At 42.2% G+C, this 16,376-nt stretch overlaps 1 protein-coding gene across 1 annotated transcript in view; it reads right to left on the bottom strand.

Moving 5' to 3' along the window:
* WDR48 (WD repeat domain 48) overlaps positions 1 to 16,376 on the bottom strand; it is a 29,547-nt gene that overhangs the window by 2,551 nt on the left and 10,620 nt on the right. The window contains exons 8-18 of the mRNA XM_077268675.1: positions 10,373 to 10,597; positions 9,459 to 9,533; positions 9,273 to 9,375; positions 8,612 to 8,709; positions 6,775 to 6,882; positions 5,364 to 5,460; positions 5,178 to 5,273; positions 4,971 to 5,079; positions 4,779 to 4,866; positions 1,804 to 1,880; positions 296 to 488 (exon numbers count right to left, since the gene is read on the bottom strand). Coding sequence (XP_077124790.1) covers positions 296 to 488; positions 1,804 to 1,880; positions 4,779 to 4,866; positions 4,971 to 5,079; positions 5,178 to 5,273; positions 5,364 to 5,460; positions 6,775 to 6,882; positions 8,612 to 8,709; positions 9,273 to 9,375; positions 9,459 to 9,533; positions 10,373 to 10,597 — 1,269 coding nt within the window. The remainder of the gene's footprint in view (positions 1 to 295; positions 489 to 1,803; positions 1,881 to 4,778; positions 4,867 to 4,970; positions 5,080 to 5,177; positions 5,274 to 5,363; positions 5,461 to 6,774; positions 6,883 to 8,611; positions 8,710 to 9,272; positions 9,376 to 9,458; positions 9,534 to 10,372; positions 10,598 to 16,376) is intronic.

Here is a 16,376-nt window from a genome sequence, read left to right as displayed (position 1 = left end):
TCGGCTTCTGTGCCCCAAACCATTTAAAGCAGGAGCCACTCTCGATGGGCTCTCAGTCCAGTATCCAAAAAAGAGGGCAGTCATTAAAATTCATCGTTAATGAAAATGTACCATAAAAAAAAGCGTTTTGAATCAAGAGCAATCCCTACTCTTAGCTAAAACTGTGGCCGGCTCAGGTACCAGAGGGATGATGCACTACAATATATGAGGCCACTGTAGGGGGGTGACCGTCACGTGAGTAACATAGGTTTTATGTAGTAACCATTAACAATATGGTTTGCAGAGGCCTACATACCTGGTCTTGGCATAAGAGCTCAATCTTCTCTTCCGCAAGCACAGCAATGTCCTCCTCCTTCTCTTGTTCTCCAGGTTTTTCATTATTTGAGGAACTGGTCGTCTGAGACTCCGTATCCACGTTTATAATTTTCTCGTAGACATGTTCCATCACCTTCCGGACCTGTAGCATGTCGCTAGCGGACAATCTGTCTCTGCAGATGGACATACAATTTCTGGGTTAAGTCCAGGTAACAGTCTCGGGGCTCTGGATATTCTTAGTCCTTACACATTGTATACATCCCCTCCTAGTTGTGATATGCACAATTATTAGAGTCCGGACACGGTACCAGCACATACACAGATTAGGTACAGCCTTAAGCTGGTCATACATGCTCCATACTATGTGTACAGACACTCTGTACAGCCAGAGTGGCGTAAGGTGCAATGGGCAAGAAAAGGATTGGGCACATTGAAATGCAGGGATTTTTGTGTACTCACAGTAAAATCCTTTTTTCCAAGCCACTCATTGGAGGTCCTGTGTCCCTCAATGAGGCGAAGGAGAAATAACGCCCAATCCTCCTCTATCCCGACATCTCCCACTCAGAGGTCCCGAATATAGCAGACGGTCCTTAGGTTTGGAAAACATTAATCTAATATGTACAGCCAAGATTTACGCATATTATATTTCCGAAGGTGACTACAGATAAAACTGGGGTACATAATCATCTACTATATTAGAGATGAGCAAATATCCGACCTCCACATTGGTGGCCCGAGACATACTCAGTGGTAGCCGGAATCATCAGTTGTGAACTTCCTGGGTCTGCAATAAAATGTGGGATCCTGAGTAATTACTATACCCCTCGAGACATCATAACATTGCCGGAGACCTAGTGACTAGTCAATTACTAGGACCCCAAGTGACTAAGATTATTATGGCTTTATAAGGTCAAAGTCGCGGGGCCTTAGTAATCATAAGAAACGCCCAGGATCCCAACATTTGAGTATCGGCTGAAGAAGTTCACAACTGTTCTGGTCCAGCTAGCACAGAGTACTGAAGAGGATGCCGGGCCAGGGTAATGCCAGGAGTTTTGCTCATCTCTAATGTTCATGTCGATATCTCTCAACTGTTCCTCATGGGAACCAATTCAGAAAGGTAGAATTACACTGTACTGTAAGACACACATGGTGATGACCTGGATGGCCTCATACCAGCGACACATGGAGACATTACACAATCATTGTAGATGGCTGATATTAACTGGACCATGTTGGAGCCGTCTACAACTAGGTGTCCCCATGATCACCACTTCTTTCATTTTCATCTGTCCATAGTTCCTCTTAGTGCATGGCCTCATACATTACATCCACAGCCATTCATCTTTAACATCCATTAGAGTGAGGTCCGCCGTCATGACAGAACGTCTGTACAGGCTAAAACCATTTCAGCGCCGGATGTGCTGTGCACCAGTTAATATAGAAGAACCTATATAACATAAGATTAAGACATCTGCACCATATACTCACTTCTTCAGGGTTTTGGCTCCCGACGATGAATGTGGTTGGAGGTAGAATGGAATTTTATTGAATTTGGGCATATTTTTCTATAAAACAAAATATACAGAACACATTTACTTTAAGTACATACCAGAGCTTTATAGAGGACCTGTCGCCAAACTATGCAGCCCTAAGGACAGCGGGTTATAGGGACCGATCCATTCTCCAATTATCATAGAATCAGGGAATGGTAGAGTTGGAAGGACCTCCAGGGTCATCATGTCCATCCACCTGCTTAATGCAGGACTCACTAAACCATCTCAGATGTCTGTCCAGCCTCTGCTTGAAGACTTCCAATGAAGGAGAACTCACCACCTCTTATGGCAGCCTGTCCTACTCATTGATCACCCTCACTGTCAAAAAGTTTTTTCTAATATCTTATCTGTATCTTCTCCCTTTCAGTTTCATCCCATTGCTTCTCATGTTTCCATGTGCAAACACGAGTCAAAATTAGTCAAAACAGCATACAAAGTATAGGACTGTTTGGTAAAAAGGAACAAGTGAACAATAAAGAGGCCCAGACGTTATGAGTACACTGCATCCCTGCCCTCCTCACACCACGGATAGGTGACAGGTCCTCTCATTACAAAGGCTCCAATGTAAGCAGAGCGGCTTCACTGTATGATAAAACGTTAGGTCTTTCCACACGCTGCACTCTGGTCCTCACCTAGTCCTGCTCACCCAGCCTACAGTCTGTTACAATGCCTGAGCCCGATACCAGGATGTCAGAGATTCACTGTATTCACTGGAGCGGTCACTATATTTAATTTATGTCTTTTCATTAGATATAAAGTGATGGAATACTTTAACAGCAGCACACTGTATTTTAGCTGGAGCTGTCACTACAATAGTATTAAACTATTTCTGGGCTACATGCTTTAGTACCGTAACTCTCCTGCCATTACGGAGAATGATCTATTGCACTTTAAAAGGTTTAAATGAACCATTGGCTAGTGTTATAGGAAAAGGGTTCTTTCCTGCATATCATATGAGGCAAGGTATGTACACAACAAAAATACCAAAGCAACATGGAACCACAGATCCTAACTAGTGATGAGCGAGTATACTCGTTACTCGAGATTTCCGAGCATGCTCGGGTGTTCTCTGAGTACTTCGGCGTGCTCAGAGATTTAGTTTATGTAGACGCAGCTGCATGATTTGCGGCTGCTAGACAGCCTGAATACATGTAAGGATTCTCTAACAAACAGGCAACCCCCACATGTATTCAGGCTGTCTAGCAGCCACAAATCATGCAGCTGCGTCAACAAACTAAATCTCCGAGCACGCCGAAACACTCGGAGACCACCCGAGCATGCTCAGGAAATCTCGAGTAACGAGAACACTCGCTCATCACTAATCCTAACTAAAAACCTGGCCAGCAACCTTACCGATGCATGACATTATAATAATATCATAGACATTTTAAATGCATTATGTGTAACTGTTAGCCCCTGATGATCATAGCAGCCATGAATTATGACGCGTAGGGATTAGTGATGAGCGAATATACTCGTTACTCGAGATTTCTCGAGCACGCTCGGGGGTCCTCCGAGTATTTTTTAGTGCTCGGAGATTTAGTTTTTCTTGCCGCAGCTGAATGATTTACATCTGTTAGCCAGCTTGATTACATGTTGGGATTCCCTAGCAACCAGACAACCCCCACATGTACTTATGCTGGCTAACAGATGTAAATCATTCAGCTGCAGCAAGAAAAACTAAATCTCCGAGCACTAAAAAATATTTGGAGGACCCCCGAGCATGCTCGGGAAATCTCGAGTAACGTGTATATTCGCTCATCACTAGTAGGGATCCATCTAGTTATTGATATCTCCTTCATATAGTGAGGTTTTTTTTTAAGTTAGGAGCTGTGGTTCCATCTTAAATACAGTTTGTTGCTGTTAAAATCTCCTACCACCTAATGTCTAAGGAAGAGATATCAATTTTTTTTAGCTGCACTTTACTAGACTGGCTAATATCTACATTGGAACCCCATTTTCCATTTAAGATACCACTGGGAATTGATGGTTAGTCTGTCATCGCTTGTGTGTTTTAAACTTCATTACTGCACTATTACACAGAAAATATTTTTTTTTTAAAAAGAGTATTTTAATATTTTTATAATTAAAAGTTATGTTTTATTTTCAAAAATCTATAATTTTTGGAGAAACCATAAATATTCATCTTCTGTGAATTCCAGGATATCAGAGACTGGCACTGTGACGGAGCTCGGCTGAAGCACAATAGCTCACACATTGGAACAAATTCTCAGCTCTCTGCTGTCCAAAAAGAATGTCTGTGTTCCCTGACAGCAATCAGAGCAGAGCTGGATCATAACGTATATTGGAAAACTGCAATACATTTTATTATAAAAAGGACTAACATGTGTGAACCTGACTGAGCAATTCCTGTAACACATTTAACACTATTAATACAATAAAAAGAGAATACTGTACCCCAAACACTGACATTTACAATGTTTATTTTTTTCTATCTTTTCACATGTCGCATCAGTGGGAATCTCAGATTTGGGCGTAAAGGAGCTGCAGTGCGTGAAGCCTGATAGTCTATAAAGTGGACGCGGTGGACTATGCTGCAGGAACGTTTCACATGCCCAGGTCACGCGCCCATAGACGCTCCAGCAAAATCCATATTCTATATTCAACAATCTGTGGATGGGACTTTTCATCTCTCAGTATAAAGCGAGGCAGCAGAGAGGCTCAGACAGCAAAAGTCACAAACACATCCTGCATAAATTATGTTTAGGGGGATTTTGCTGAGCAGCAGCTGAAAGACGCTTCTAAAGGAGCATGAACGGAGCATTGATAGAGCACCGCAGGTTACTGTTTGGGACGAAAGGAAGTAAAATTAAGTATATTGCACAGTTTAACAAAAAAAAAGTTTAATTACTCTTTAAACACATGAATACATTGGTCTGTGGTACTTACATCAACAGTAATATCAACCACCCACTGGGGAACAGTTTCATTAAGAAGCATGGACTCTGTCTCTCCACCAGAATCCCTACAAAGTAACCTACAGGAGACAAGAGCATCACATTGTATATAATTTACCTCATCTGTTCTAAAAAAACAAAAACCACTATAAATTCGCTTCTCACCTATATATAGATGACATACCTAAAAAGAGTGCGGCCCCCAGCTTCTCCAAAGATGACTGGGGTATGAGGCGGCACTTGGAAGTAGCCATTGCCTTTCTGTATCCTAGTTTCCTGCTCGCCGTTCGCCACTGCACAAGAAATACACAATAGATCATTGAACGTCCATGTCCTCCATGACTATGTGCTATATCTTACCCAATCATAAGAAAGACACAAGGTTCCTCACCATGATTGACTTCATTTTCCTCTTCCTCCATGGGGTTTATATGAGTTCTTGGCCAAAACTCTAGCAATGCTTGTAACAAGAGTCCCCCAAGGTTCACTGCAAAACCCAACATTCATGTTAGCAAATTAAAGTCCTTCAGACAAAGACATGAGCCCGGCATCAGCCTTCTTTCAGCTGAACTCTTACATTTTGGATCGGAGCCATCTGGACTGCTGAATCCGGCATCTTTGGCAGACACCCACGCTGCAAAGCAATCGCTCTCATCCAGAGTGATCGTCAGCATCTGTCAAGAAGAGACACCGTCAGAATGTGAAGACTGTGAACTGTACATATAATTACAATAGTGTCATTAAAACAAGCCGCGGCACACAAGGGCTATTCAAAGTCAGAAGGGCATAAAAAAAAAAATTGACATTGAACTGTCAGATCTCCGGTGGTCTCTAGCTCCCGCTCCAGCAATGATATTGTCCCAAAACATGGACATTTGAAGAGCTGCAGTCAATCACTGCCTAACACACTGATGGTTATGGCCTTCATTTAAAGGGAACCTGTCACCACGTTTTTGGAAGATGGGATAAAAATAGCGTTAAATAGGGGCAGAGGTGGGCGTTACATTAGTGTGTTTGTTATGCGTTTATTACCCACCTAAGTTGCCGAAATACCTTTGCAAAGTCTCCGTTTTCGCCTGTCAATCAGGCTGGTCTGGTCAAAAGGGCGTCTTGTCTTCCCCCAGATTTTGCGTAGTTTTCCGTTGGTGGCGTAGTGGTGTGCGCATGCCCAAAGTCCTGAATCCTCTGCCAGGGGATTTAAAAGAGCGCGCTGTTCGTTTTCATTGGTGATCGGTGGGCGCGGCCATCTTCCTTTGGCCGCGCGTGCGCAGAAGCGGCGCTCTGCTGGCCGCGGCTTCAGGAAAATGGCCGCGGGATGCCGCGCGTGCGCAGATGGATATCGCGGCGGCCATTTTCCTGAAGCCGCGGCCAGCAGAGCGCCGCTTCTGCGCACGCGCGGCCAAAGGAAGATGGCCGCGCCCACCGATCACCAAGGAAATAACGAACAGCGCGCTCTTTTAAATCCCCTGGCAGTGGATTCGGGACCTTGGGCATGCGCACACCACTACGCCACCAACGGAAAACTACGCAAAATCTGGGGGAAGACAACGCCCTTTTGACCAGACCAGCCTGATTGACAGGCGAAAACGGAGACTTTGCAAAGGTATTTCGGCAACTTAGGTGGGTAATAAACGCATAACAAACACACTAATGTAACGCCCACCTCTGCCCCTATTTAACGCTATTTTTATCCCATCTTCCAAAAACGTGGTGACAGGTTCCCTTTAAAGACCATCAGGAAACCCAGGAACGAAAGGGTCACAGAGAGATGAGAATTATATCTTAATGCCATTTTGACCGTTAAAAAAACCCCAAAACATAAAAGTGGAAAATTACTTTATTATTATTATTATTATTAATTTTTTTTTTTTCTTTAAGGGGGGGGGGGGGGATATGACTAAGAATAGCACAGGATCCACTGAAGAAAACTCCTATGTCTGATGTGAAGGGAATGGACAATGGAGTGAGAAAAGTATATAAGTACCTACCCCAGTTTTCAGGTCAACAGAGAACCAGTTTGGGACATAAACCATCTTAAACCTCTTTTTAATTTCTTCTTCAAAATCCACTTTTCCCAAATCTTCAACTTTGCAAGCCTGTGAATTATACAGAGGTCAGTGCGCACATCTCAAAGGACCGGACAAAGACGCTCATCTAAAGGGGTTGTGTGAGAGTAGGAAAAGGGAGTGTGTGGTGTGTTCATCAGCAGCCCTGCCACCTTACCTCTATGGGCTGTGACTACAATGGCAGCTCCGTCCCATACAGATGGAAAAAAAAGGGTTTTGTTTTTTATTTTAAATCTGATATGTACCTGTAACACATCTGTCCTAATGCTACAGATCAGACTACCCCTGTATTAGGTGCTCTATATATCCGATTACATTTCTGCTCAATCATACATTACACAAGGTGAAGAACAGATACCAAGACAAAAGTGCACCCCTGGAGAGACACAGGAGCTTCTTAATGGAAGTCTCTTTGTATACAAGTGCAGTCATCTATATAAGTAATCAAGACACAAGCATTTATCACTAGTGATGAGCGAGTGTGCACGTTACTTGGGATTTCCGAGCATGCTCGGGTGATCTCCAAATATCTTGGGCATGCTTGTAGATTATGTTTGTGTCCCCGCAGCTGCATGATTTGTGGCTACTAGACATGAATGTGGGATCCCTGCCCTCCATGTGTCCTGCTGCTTAAAAGTCTAAGACAAGCCCAGTTCTCTCAGTGACAGGACCCTTCCCGGTCAGGCACTTATCGCCCATGGCACAGATGAGTGACAAACACTTGTGGTTGGTATAGCCCTTAGGTGAAAAGAACACATTGTTCCTCGATATACTGTCCTAGTCTATACAGTTCTCTCTACAGATTAGATCGGTTCCAGTTACACCCTTTTGTGGTGGCTAATGTATTTTTTTTTGTCTAAGCAGATTTTAAAAATGTCAACAATATCAACCATCACAAATCACTACAATGGTCATAGAAAGTCAGCAAGTCTTAAAGATTACCGTACATATCACCAATCTGGGGTGCCTTTTTTATTTAACAGAGGCCAGCCTCAGATTTGTTATGTCACATAAGAAAGGAAGGACAGCATCCAGTCCAGGTGAAAGTGTTCAAAAACGAATTCCTTTATTTATCAAGCATGCTTGATAAAGACCCATCCGGGTCGAAACGTCGCACCGTGGCAAATAAAGGAATTCGTTTTTTAACACTTTCACCTGGACTGGATGCTGTCCTTCCTTTCTTATGTGGTATGTGTATCTTCCATGGGGGTCCAGTGGAATTAGGACGTGCATCTACCTATCTGTTGTGCTGTCGGTCAGCTGCTATATTTCTCAGATTTGTTATGTGTCTTAAGTATAATTTAGTAACGACACTGCTTAGATGTAACCCTAAGGTTCCCAAAATGGCTCAAATTTCCAGCAAAATTGGACCCGTACTCTACTAAGCCATTGGTGAATGGTGGCATCACCAGAGCGGTTACCGAGCTTTGTAGAGTACACGGCAAACCACGGTTAGTGAAAAGCACAAGATCTCGCTCTTACACCAAGAAAGCAGCCATTACGAGGGGGGATTTGGGATCCAACTCTGCATCCCGGGATCCTGCAACCTGGAAGTTCTGGCCTATCTTCTGCCTTAGGCTACATATGAGCGGTTTTTAAATTGGCAGAAGACTTTATATAGCCGTCGTCCAAACTGAACCATAAGCATGATCTTAGTCCGCAGGAGAAGAGAACACACTTGCACCTTCTCCGCTGTCACCCCAACCCTGATATCCGCCATAGGAGCTGGGTCTAGTCCTCTAACAGCAGGCAGCCTTACCTTCAGCACGTCCCAGTATGCCACATTGTTATTGGTGTCTTTGGTCAGTATGTGCCTCTTGTCATTCAGTATGTTACACTGAATAATACTTGCACCTCCTAGAAAGACATGAAAATTCACATTCAGATATTGTTGGCAAATACAGATCACCGATGCTCTTTACTTAAAGGGGTTGTCTGGCCATAGTACCGATAACAGCTGATCGGTGGGGATCTGATACTGAGCAACCCACGTTTCACAAGAATGTGAGATTCTAGGTCCCCTGTGTGAATGGAGCACTACTGCGATTACTGCTCCATTTACCGCCATGGGAGTGATGGGGGAAGAGGTAGTGCTCATGCGTAACAGACTGGAGAATGTATGAAATGTGAAATGATAGCCATGTAAGAGCATTACCACTACACTCATACGGGGGACTTTGAGACCTTCTTTCTGGTGAATGGTAGAGGTCCCAGATGCTTATGGGCCAACCTCACTGATATGTCCCTAACCAATATAATAGTCACATTATTCCGCATTGCCAAAGAAGAATCTCAAACCTGGGAGATAAATTTACCCAATGCATCCAATGCAGAAAACACAAAACATTCTTGTTGTCTAGTAATGAAACACGCAGTTTTAGATGCCGGACGTACTACATGCTAAATACAATCATCGCTACCTTTAATCACTTGGTCGGGCTGTGAGCAGAATGGACTCATTGGTGTATTGCAGTCATTCTCATAATCTCCTGAGGATCTGAAGTTCATTATGCCCTTTATAGGCTAAAAGAAAAGAAAACGCTGTCAGGATTGACCTTTCTGGGATGTGGGGGTGTTGGGGTATGATGCTACAAACTGTCTCTTACCCACTTATTTACTGACGACTTGGTAGTTGCAACCCACAGTGCTACAGGAGGATCCACGGATCTATCAAGCTCCATCTGCAAAGACAGTTAACGTTGATTTGGCATTACAAAACCCGAGCCACCGATCCCTGCATCAATCCTTATTTTTATCGCCATTTATCATTGACTGTTCCTGCCACCTTTCAGGGTCTACATCACTGTTTTAGCAAAAAAAAAGTAGTTTTCTAAAAAGAAGACCCTACCATTTGCTAAATATGGTCTAAAAAGATAAACCAAAAAATAGACAATCCCTTAAAGTCAACCTCCACGATTTATCAAAATCCAAAACTATGAGATTACTGAGAATTTTATGTAATTCCTCTTATTCAGACCTCCAAATCTCCTGCATAAAATTAAAAAAAACAAAAAACACAACAAGCAAGTACCTGCTGCCGCCACTAGAGGGAACTAACTGCTATGTGATTATGGAGCACAGAACTTAACTGTGCAGTAAGCTCCACCTAGTGGGGGCTGCAGGCAGCTGCATGTTATCATTTAAAGGGGTTGTCAACTACTGGACAACCTGTCCGCACTGACAAAATAGTAAAGGCTGCAGTCGATGAGTGGTCATGGGACTTAATGTTACATAACAGCTGGGAAACATGGAGCCTATGTTGAAGGACAGTCACTGGTCAGGAAGGCCATAGTATATGTTTTTCTTATTTTATGCTGAGCATTTAGTGGAGCTGTGAAGCTATGTGGGAAGAAAAAGGGAAAAAAGAACAAAAGGTGCTCTGATTACATTTCTTAATATTTCCCTATAGCAATCAAAGCAGAAAGTTTTACTTATTTAGAAAAAAAAAAGGACAATCCCTTTAAGGCAATACCAGCAAGGCAGTCCTCACTTATGCTTAGCACTTTGATCTAATCTTCACCTTTAAAACAGGTGCTTTTTCTTCACAGATGAGCAGCCTCATATCCGGGTTCCTGAGATCTGTACAGTAGATCTTCCGGTCTCTCCCTCCGGAGTACACGTGAGTGAAGCCTTCGTTCACCTGCAGCGCCCAGACCCCTTCATCATGGACCCTGTAGGTGGCTATGCACCGCTGCTGCCCGAGGGACCACAAGCGGATTGTCCCATCTGAACTGCCTGAAAGACACTAAAGAGGCAATGCTATTAAAACGAGAGGACGGCACGGGATTCGCTCTGCATACATACAACATGACGGCGCTCTTCATAGGAAGCCATGGGCAGCACACCCCTGAGGTACACCCCTGACGTAGCGAAACACTAAAAACCACCAGCCCAGCTATCTCTCATGTTACATCATTTCATGTGGTCTTATTTTATCTGACGTTAATCAAAATGGAAAAGTATATGACACATTGCCCTACACATGCAGGAGATCAGCCATTGCTACATGCCTATACCTGGTAGGAAAGGGACAGTAGTAATGGCTGACATCATTGACCAACGTATAATATGGAGGCATCTCCACTCATAAACGAGATAAAGGTGGCTTTCCACGGCAGAATATGTTGGCCAAAGCCGGGCCTGGCCGACCATCACGAGCATGTTGGTGTTACAACATCTACCATCAGGATATATGGATTGGGCAGATGGATTTCAACATGCCCAATCCACCATTCTCAGAGACTGGACACATCACCTCTCACTACTCATATACGTTGAGATGAATAGTTGTCGGCTGAATGGACCTTTATCTGAAGCATGTGGGGAGATACATCTCACATTTACGTTTCATTTCTAGTGGGGTTTTTTTTTAATAAACTTTCTTTTTTTAATAATTTGTACAAGAACACTTTTATACTGTTACACGGTCGGCAATCCATCTGTGGCAGCAGCGATCATTGCTGCTGACTCCTTAAATGCCACCGTCAATCATTGACAGCAGCAATTAAGGCTAACTGGGAGGCACAAATTAACCGCCAGCCCGTGATAGCACAGTACCAATGGGTTACCAGTGCAGCCGAGGGCCTGTTAAAATGCCCCCATGGCTGCCATGTTGGTACTTCTGTGAATAAGAGCCTGTCTGTTTAGTAATATTCAGCAGCACAATGTATAGAACAAGCAGTCAGACCATACCCAGTTCAAGTCAATATAAAAAAAAAATCCACAAAAACAAACCAAAAAAAGCACACAACATATTCCTTATCACCACGACCATACAAGAATGATCTCAGAAATATAAAAAAGCATTTAATCTTTACGGCAAATGCAGGAAAACATAGAATTGCAGTGTTAGGAATTACCATTTTTGGTGGCAAACATCCTAAGCTTAGTATCAATCGTGGAGGCAAGACACTCTGCTATTAGAAAAGTGCAGAGAGGCAGACGTGGCGTGTGAAAGTATCTGACAGCCATTCATTTATAGTGGCTGGCATGCAATAATACATTTACCAAAATATATATTTACTAGATGGTGGCCCGATTCTAACGCATCGGGTATTCTAGAATATGTATGTTGTTTATTTATGAAGATTTCAGAATAATGCATTGAATACACAGGATTCGCCGGCCGCGACCAATTAGCGAAGCGTGGTTCAAATCCTGCACCAATTTGTGGCCGGACTGCGTTTGTCGCTGATTGTTCACGGCCGGCCATGAACAATCAGTGAAGCCAGGGCCTGCTCCAGGTTTTTGAGGGCCCCGGGCGAAAGAGTCTCACAGCCCATGTAGCATATAACACAGGCCACGTAGTATATAGTACAGCCACGTAGTATATTGCACAGCCCACGTAGTATATAGCACAGCCCACATAGTATATAGCACAGCCCACGCAGTATATAGCACAGCCCACGTAGTATATAGCACAGCCCACGTAGTATATAGCACAGCCCACGCAGTATATAGCACAGCCCACGCAGTATATAGCACAGCCCACGCAGTATATAGCACAGCCCACGCAGTATATAGCACAGCCCACGCAGTATATAACACAGCCCACGCAGTATATAACACAGCCCACGCAGTATATAACAGCCCACGCAGTATATAACACAGCCCACGCAGTATATAACACAGCCCACGCAGTATATAACACAGCCCACGCAGTATATAACACAGCCCACGCAGTATATAACACAGCCCACGCAGTATATAACACAGCCCACGCAGTATATAACACAGCCCACGCAGTATATAGCAGTCACGTAGTATATAGCACAGCCACATAGTATATAGCACAGCTCACGCAGTATATAACACAGCCACGTAGTATATAGCACAGCCACATAGTATATAGCACAGCTGACGCAGTATATAGCACAGCTGACGCAGTATATAGCACAGCTCACGCAGTATATAACACAGCCACGTAGTATATAGCACAGCCCACGTAGTATATAGCACAGCCCACGTAGTATATAGCACAGCCCACACAGTATATAACAGAGCCCACGCAGTATATAACACTGCCACGCAGTATATAGCAGTCACGTAGTATATAGCACAGCCACGTAGTATATAGCACAGCCCACGCAGTATATAACACTGCCACGCAGTATATAGCAGTCACGCAGTATATAACACAGCCACGTAGTATATAGCACAGCCACGTAGTATATAGCACAGCCACGTAGAATATAGCACAGCCACGCAATATATAGCACAGCTCACGCAGTATATAACACAGCCACGCAGTATATAGCATAGCCACGTAGTATATAGCACAGCCACGTAGTATATAGCACAGCCACGTAGTATATAGCACAGCCACGTAGTATATAGCACAGCCACGTAGTATATAGCACAGCCACGTAGTATATAGCACAGCCACGTAGTATATAGCACAGCCACGTAGTATATAGCACAGCCACGTAGTATATAGCACAGCCACATAGTAATCTCAAAAGAACATGGATACTCCAGCAAGATGGGGGAAAAAAAAAAAAACCCTTTTTTTTTTCCCTTTATATTTTATTGTAAATCCAACATGAAGATAAAAAACAAATCCTTACAAAAGGTAGACCAAACAGGTGATTGTGAAGATATGGCTACGCATTTTGACCAAAATAGGTCTTACTCATGCCTATGCAGCCCCAAAAGTGAGCGCTACACATATAGCACACACAGACCTAAGACACACCCCTCGTGTCACATGATCATTTTGTAAGGTCCTGGAACCACATATATTTTAAAACAATTTCTACAATACTATACAAAACATTTTAAAACATCAACAGTAATGATACATAATTTCATTTCTCCTGTTCATGCCAGCAGGGAAACGGGTATTTAGATTATAGATCCAAAAGCCTCTCTTGTGAGCAGGCGTCTTTTTAGATCCCCTCCGCGATATGACAGATAAACTCTCTCAATGCCGTGCACTTTCAGAGTTGTTATATCCCCATTATGTTGCATACAAAAATGTTTTGACACCATAGACATATTCCTATTCGTCACATTACGATTAGTAGCATCTCTAATATGTTCAGTTACACGTGTTTTTAGTTTTCGTGATGTACATCCTATATAGGAAATATTACATAGTGTACAATCAATCTTGTAAACCACATTTTTAGTATGACAGTTAATGAAACTATTTATTTTGTATTCTTTGGTTCCTTCTGAGTTTTGGAAAATATTACCGGGCTGCATATGTGCACATGTACTGCACGCAGTACTACCGCACCCGAAAAAACCCTTACATTCTAACCAAGTCTTGGATTTAGCTTTAGCTGGACCCGAACTCGGGGCAATAATGTCTCCAATAGTTTGTGCCCTCCTTGCTGCCCCACTTATTCCATCTTTTAAAATATCCAACAATGTATTATCTTCATATAGGATAGGTAGTCTCTTATTAATTATCCCTTTAATTTGATTAAACTGAGAGGAAAACTGCAAACAGACATATGGCTTTCCATCATATTTTTTCTTTTTCCTTTTTGACACCTCACCATTATTAGACATTATCAAATCCTCTCTCTGTTTTTTGTCCACTATTTTTATGGCTCTGTTTACAGTCCAGTTTGGGTATTTGCGAGTTTTAAGTTTATTACTGAGATGATTGAATTCTCTTACCCTATATCCTCCTCCCTAATGCAATTTCGTTTCAGCCTAGTGAACTCACCCACAGGTATTGATTTAATGGTGTGGGCAGGATGACTACTCCCAGCGTGTAGCAGCGTGTTACCACTAACTGGCTTTACATGTGTCTTACTCCTAACGCATTCCCCAACATGGCCATACAAATCCAAGTCCAGAAAGGAAAGATTACAAAAATCATGAACAAAAGTGAATTTGATACCACAGTCATTCGAGTTGATGTATTTTATAAATCCCGGTATGGCAGACACATCGCCCCTCCAAATGATGAGAGTGTCATCGATGTATCTGCCATACCAGGAGATACACTCAACAAAGGGATTATCGGCAGAATAAATACATTTTTGCTCCCAATATGCCATAGTTAAATTGGCTAAAGACGGTGAGTATTTAGCCCCCATGGGGACTCCCGACTTCTGAACATATATTTCATCCCCAAAAGAAAAAATATTGTTTTGCATGAGGAAATGTAAAACCTGTAATGAAAAATTAATCAAGTCCTCAGAATATTGTCCATAATCTTTTAGATGAAATTCTATGGCTCTCATTGCTATGTCATGAGGAATACTAGTGTAAAGAGATACGACATCGCAACTCAGCCAACTGTATTCCTGTCTCCATATCCTACCAGAGTATTTTCAAGACTGCCTTGGAATCTTTAATATTATTATTATTATTATTTATTTATATAGCATCATTAATTCCATGGTGCTGTACATGAGAAAGGGATTACATACAGGGTTATAGATATCATTTACAGTAAACAGGTTTACAGTGACAGACTGGTACAGAGGGGAGAGGACCCTGTCCTTGCGGACTTACATTCTATGGCATTCTAATATATCCTGGCATTATTATAACAAGGGGTTGTAATAGTGAGTCCATCCACTCACATAAATGTTCCAACATGGATCCAATACCCGATATAATAGGGCGCATAGCTGGTAAACCGTCCCCTTTATGTATTTTTGGGAGACCATACATAATTGGTAATTTAGGGGACTCTACATATAAATAATCTGCTTGTTTTTTGTTGATAACCGCTAGATTGACCCCCTCCTCAATTAACCCAGCAATTTTAGCATTAACCTCTCTGGTCGGATTATTTCTAAGTTTTTCATAGGTGGATATATCGGACAAGAGTTCATACATTTTGTCCTTATAGTCCTTTTCATTCATTATAACTATTAGGCCACCTTTATCACTTTTCTTGATAACAATATTTTTTAAAGATGTTATTTCATCCATTGCTTTCCGTTGCTTATGGGATAATTATGGAGTTTCTTATTTTTAGTGTCTTGTAATGATTTTAAATCCTTTTCAATCATTTCTTGAAATGTATCCATGCACTCAACTCTCGTCTGAAGTGGATAAAAAAAAGGGTTTTTAGTTTTAAATCTTTCAGATGTATTAATAGAAATGTCCGTTAATTCTTCATGCTGTTCCTTCGATAGTTTTATAAGGCAATTCAGTGACACTTGTTCTTCAAAGTCCATGTTTTCAAATTCATTTGTCTCAGGAGTAGTATCACATTTAGATGTTATAGCTTCATCCATGAAAAAAATGTTTTTTTATCGTTCGATTTCTTATGAATTTGTTAATATCCAAAATAGTCATAAATAAATTAAAGTTGGAGTCAGGTACAAAATTCAGACCTAGAGCAAGTACATCTAATTGCTCTTGTGTTAAGGTTTGGGAGGATAGATTAACCACATTATTTATTTCCGCTATTTCTGCCTCTTTTTGTATCGGGTCATTATTCCTGGTGGATTTTTTGTGCTTCCTCCCGCCTCGTCTTTTTCGTTTTTTGATGCTTTTCTATATCTTTTCCTATTTTCTGAGATGTTATTTCCTATTGAGACATCTGATGC

The sequence above is a fragment of the Ranitomeya variabilis genome, chromosome 6 (assembly GCF_051348905.1).
Source record: "Ranitomeya variabilis isolate aRanVar5 chromosome 6, aRanVar5.hap1, whole genome shotgun sequence".
NCBI classification, from domain to species: domain Eukaryota; kingdom Metazoa; phylum Chordata; class Amphibia; order Anura; family Dendrobatidae; genus Ranitomeya; species Ranitomeya variabilis.
This window is presented reverse-complemented; position numbering and strand designations above follow the sequence as displayed.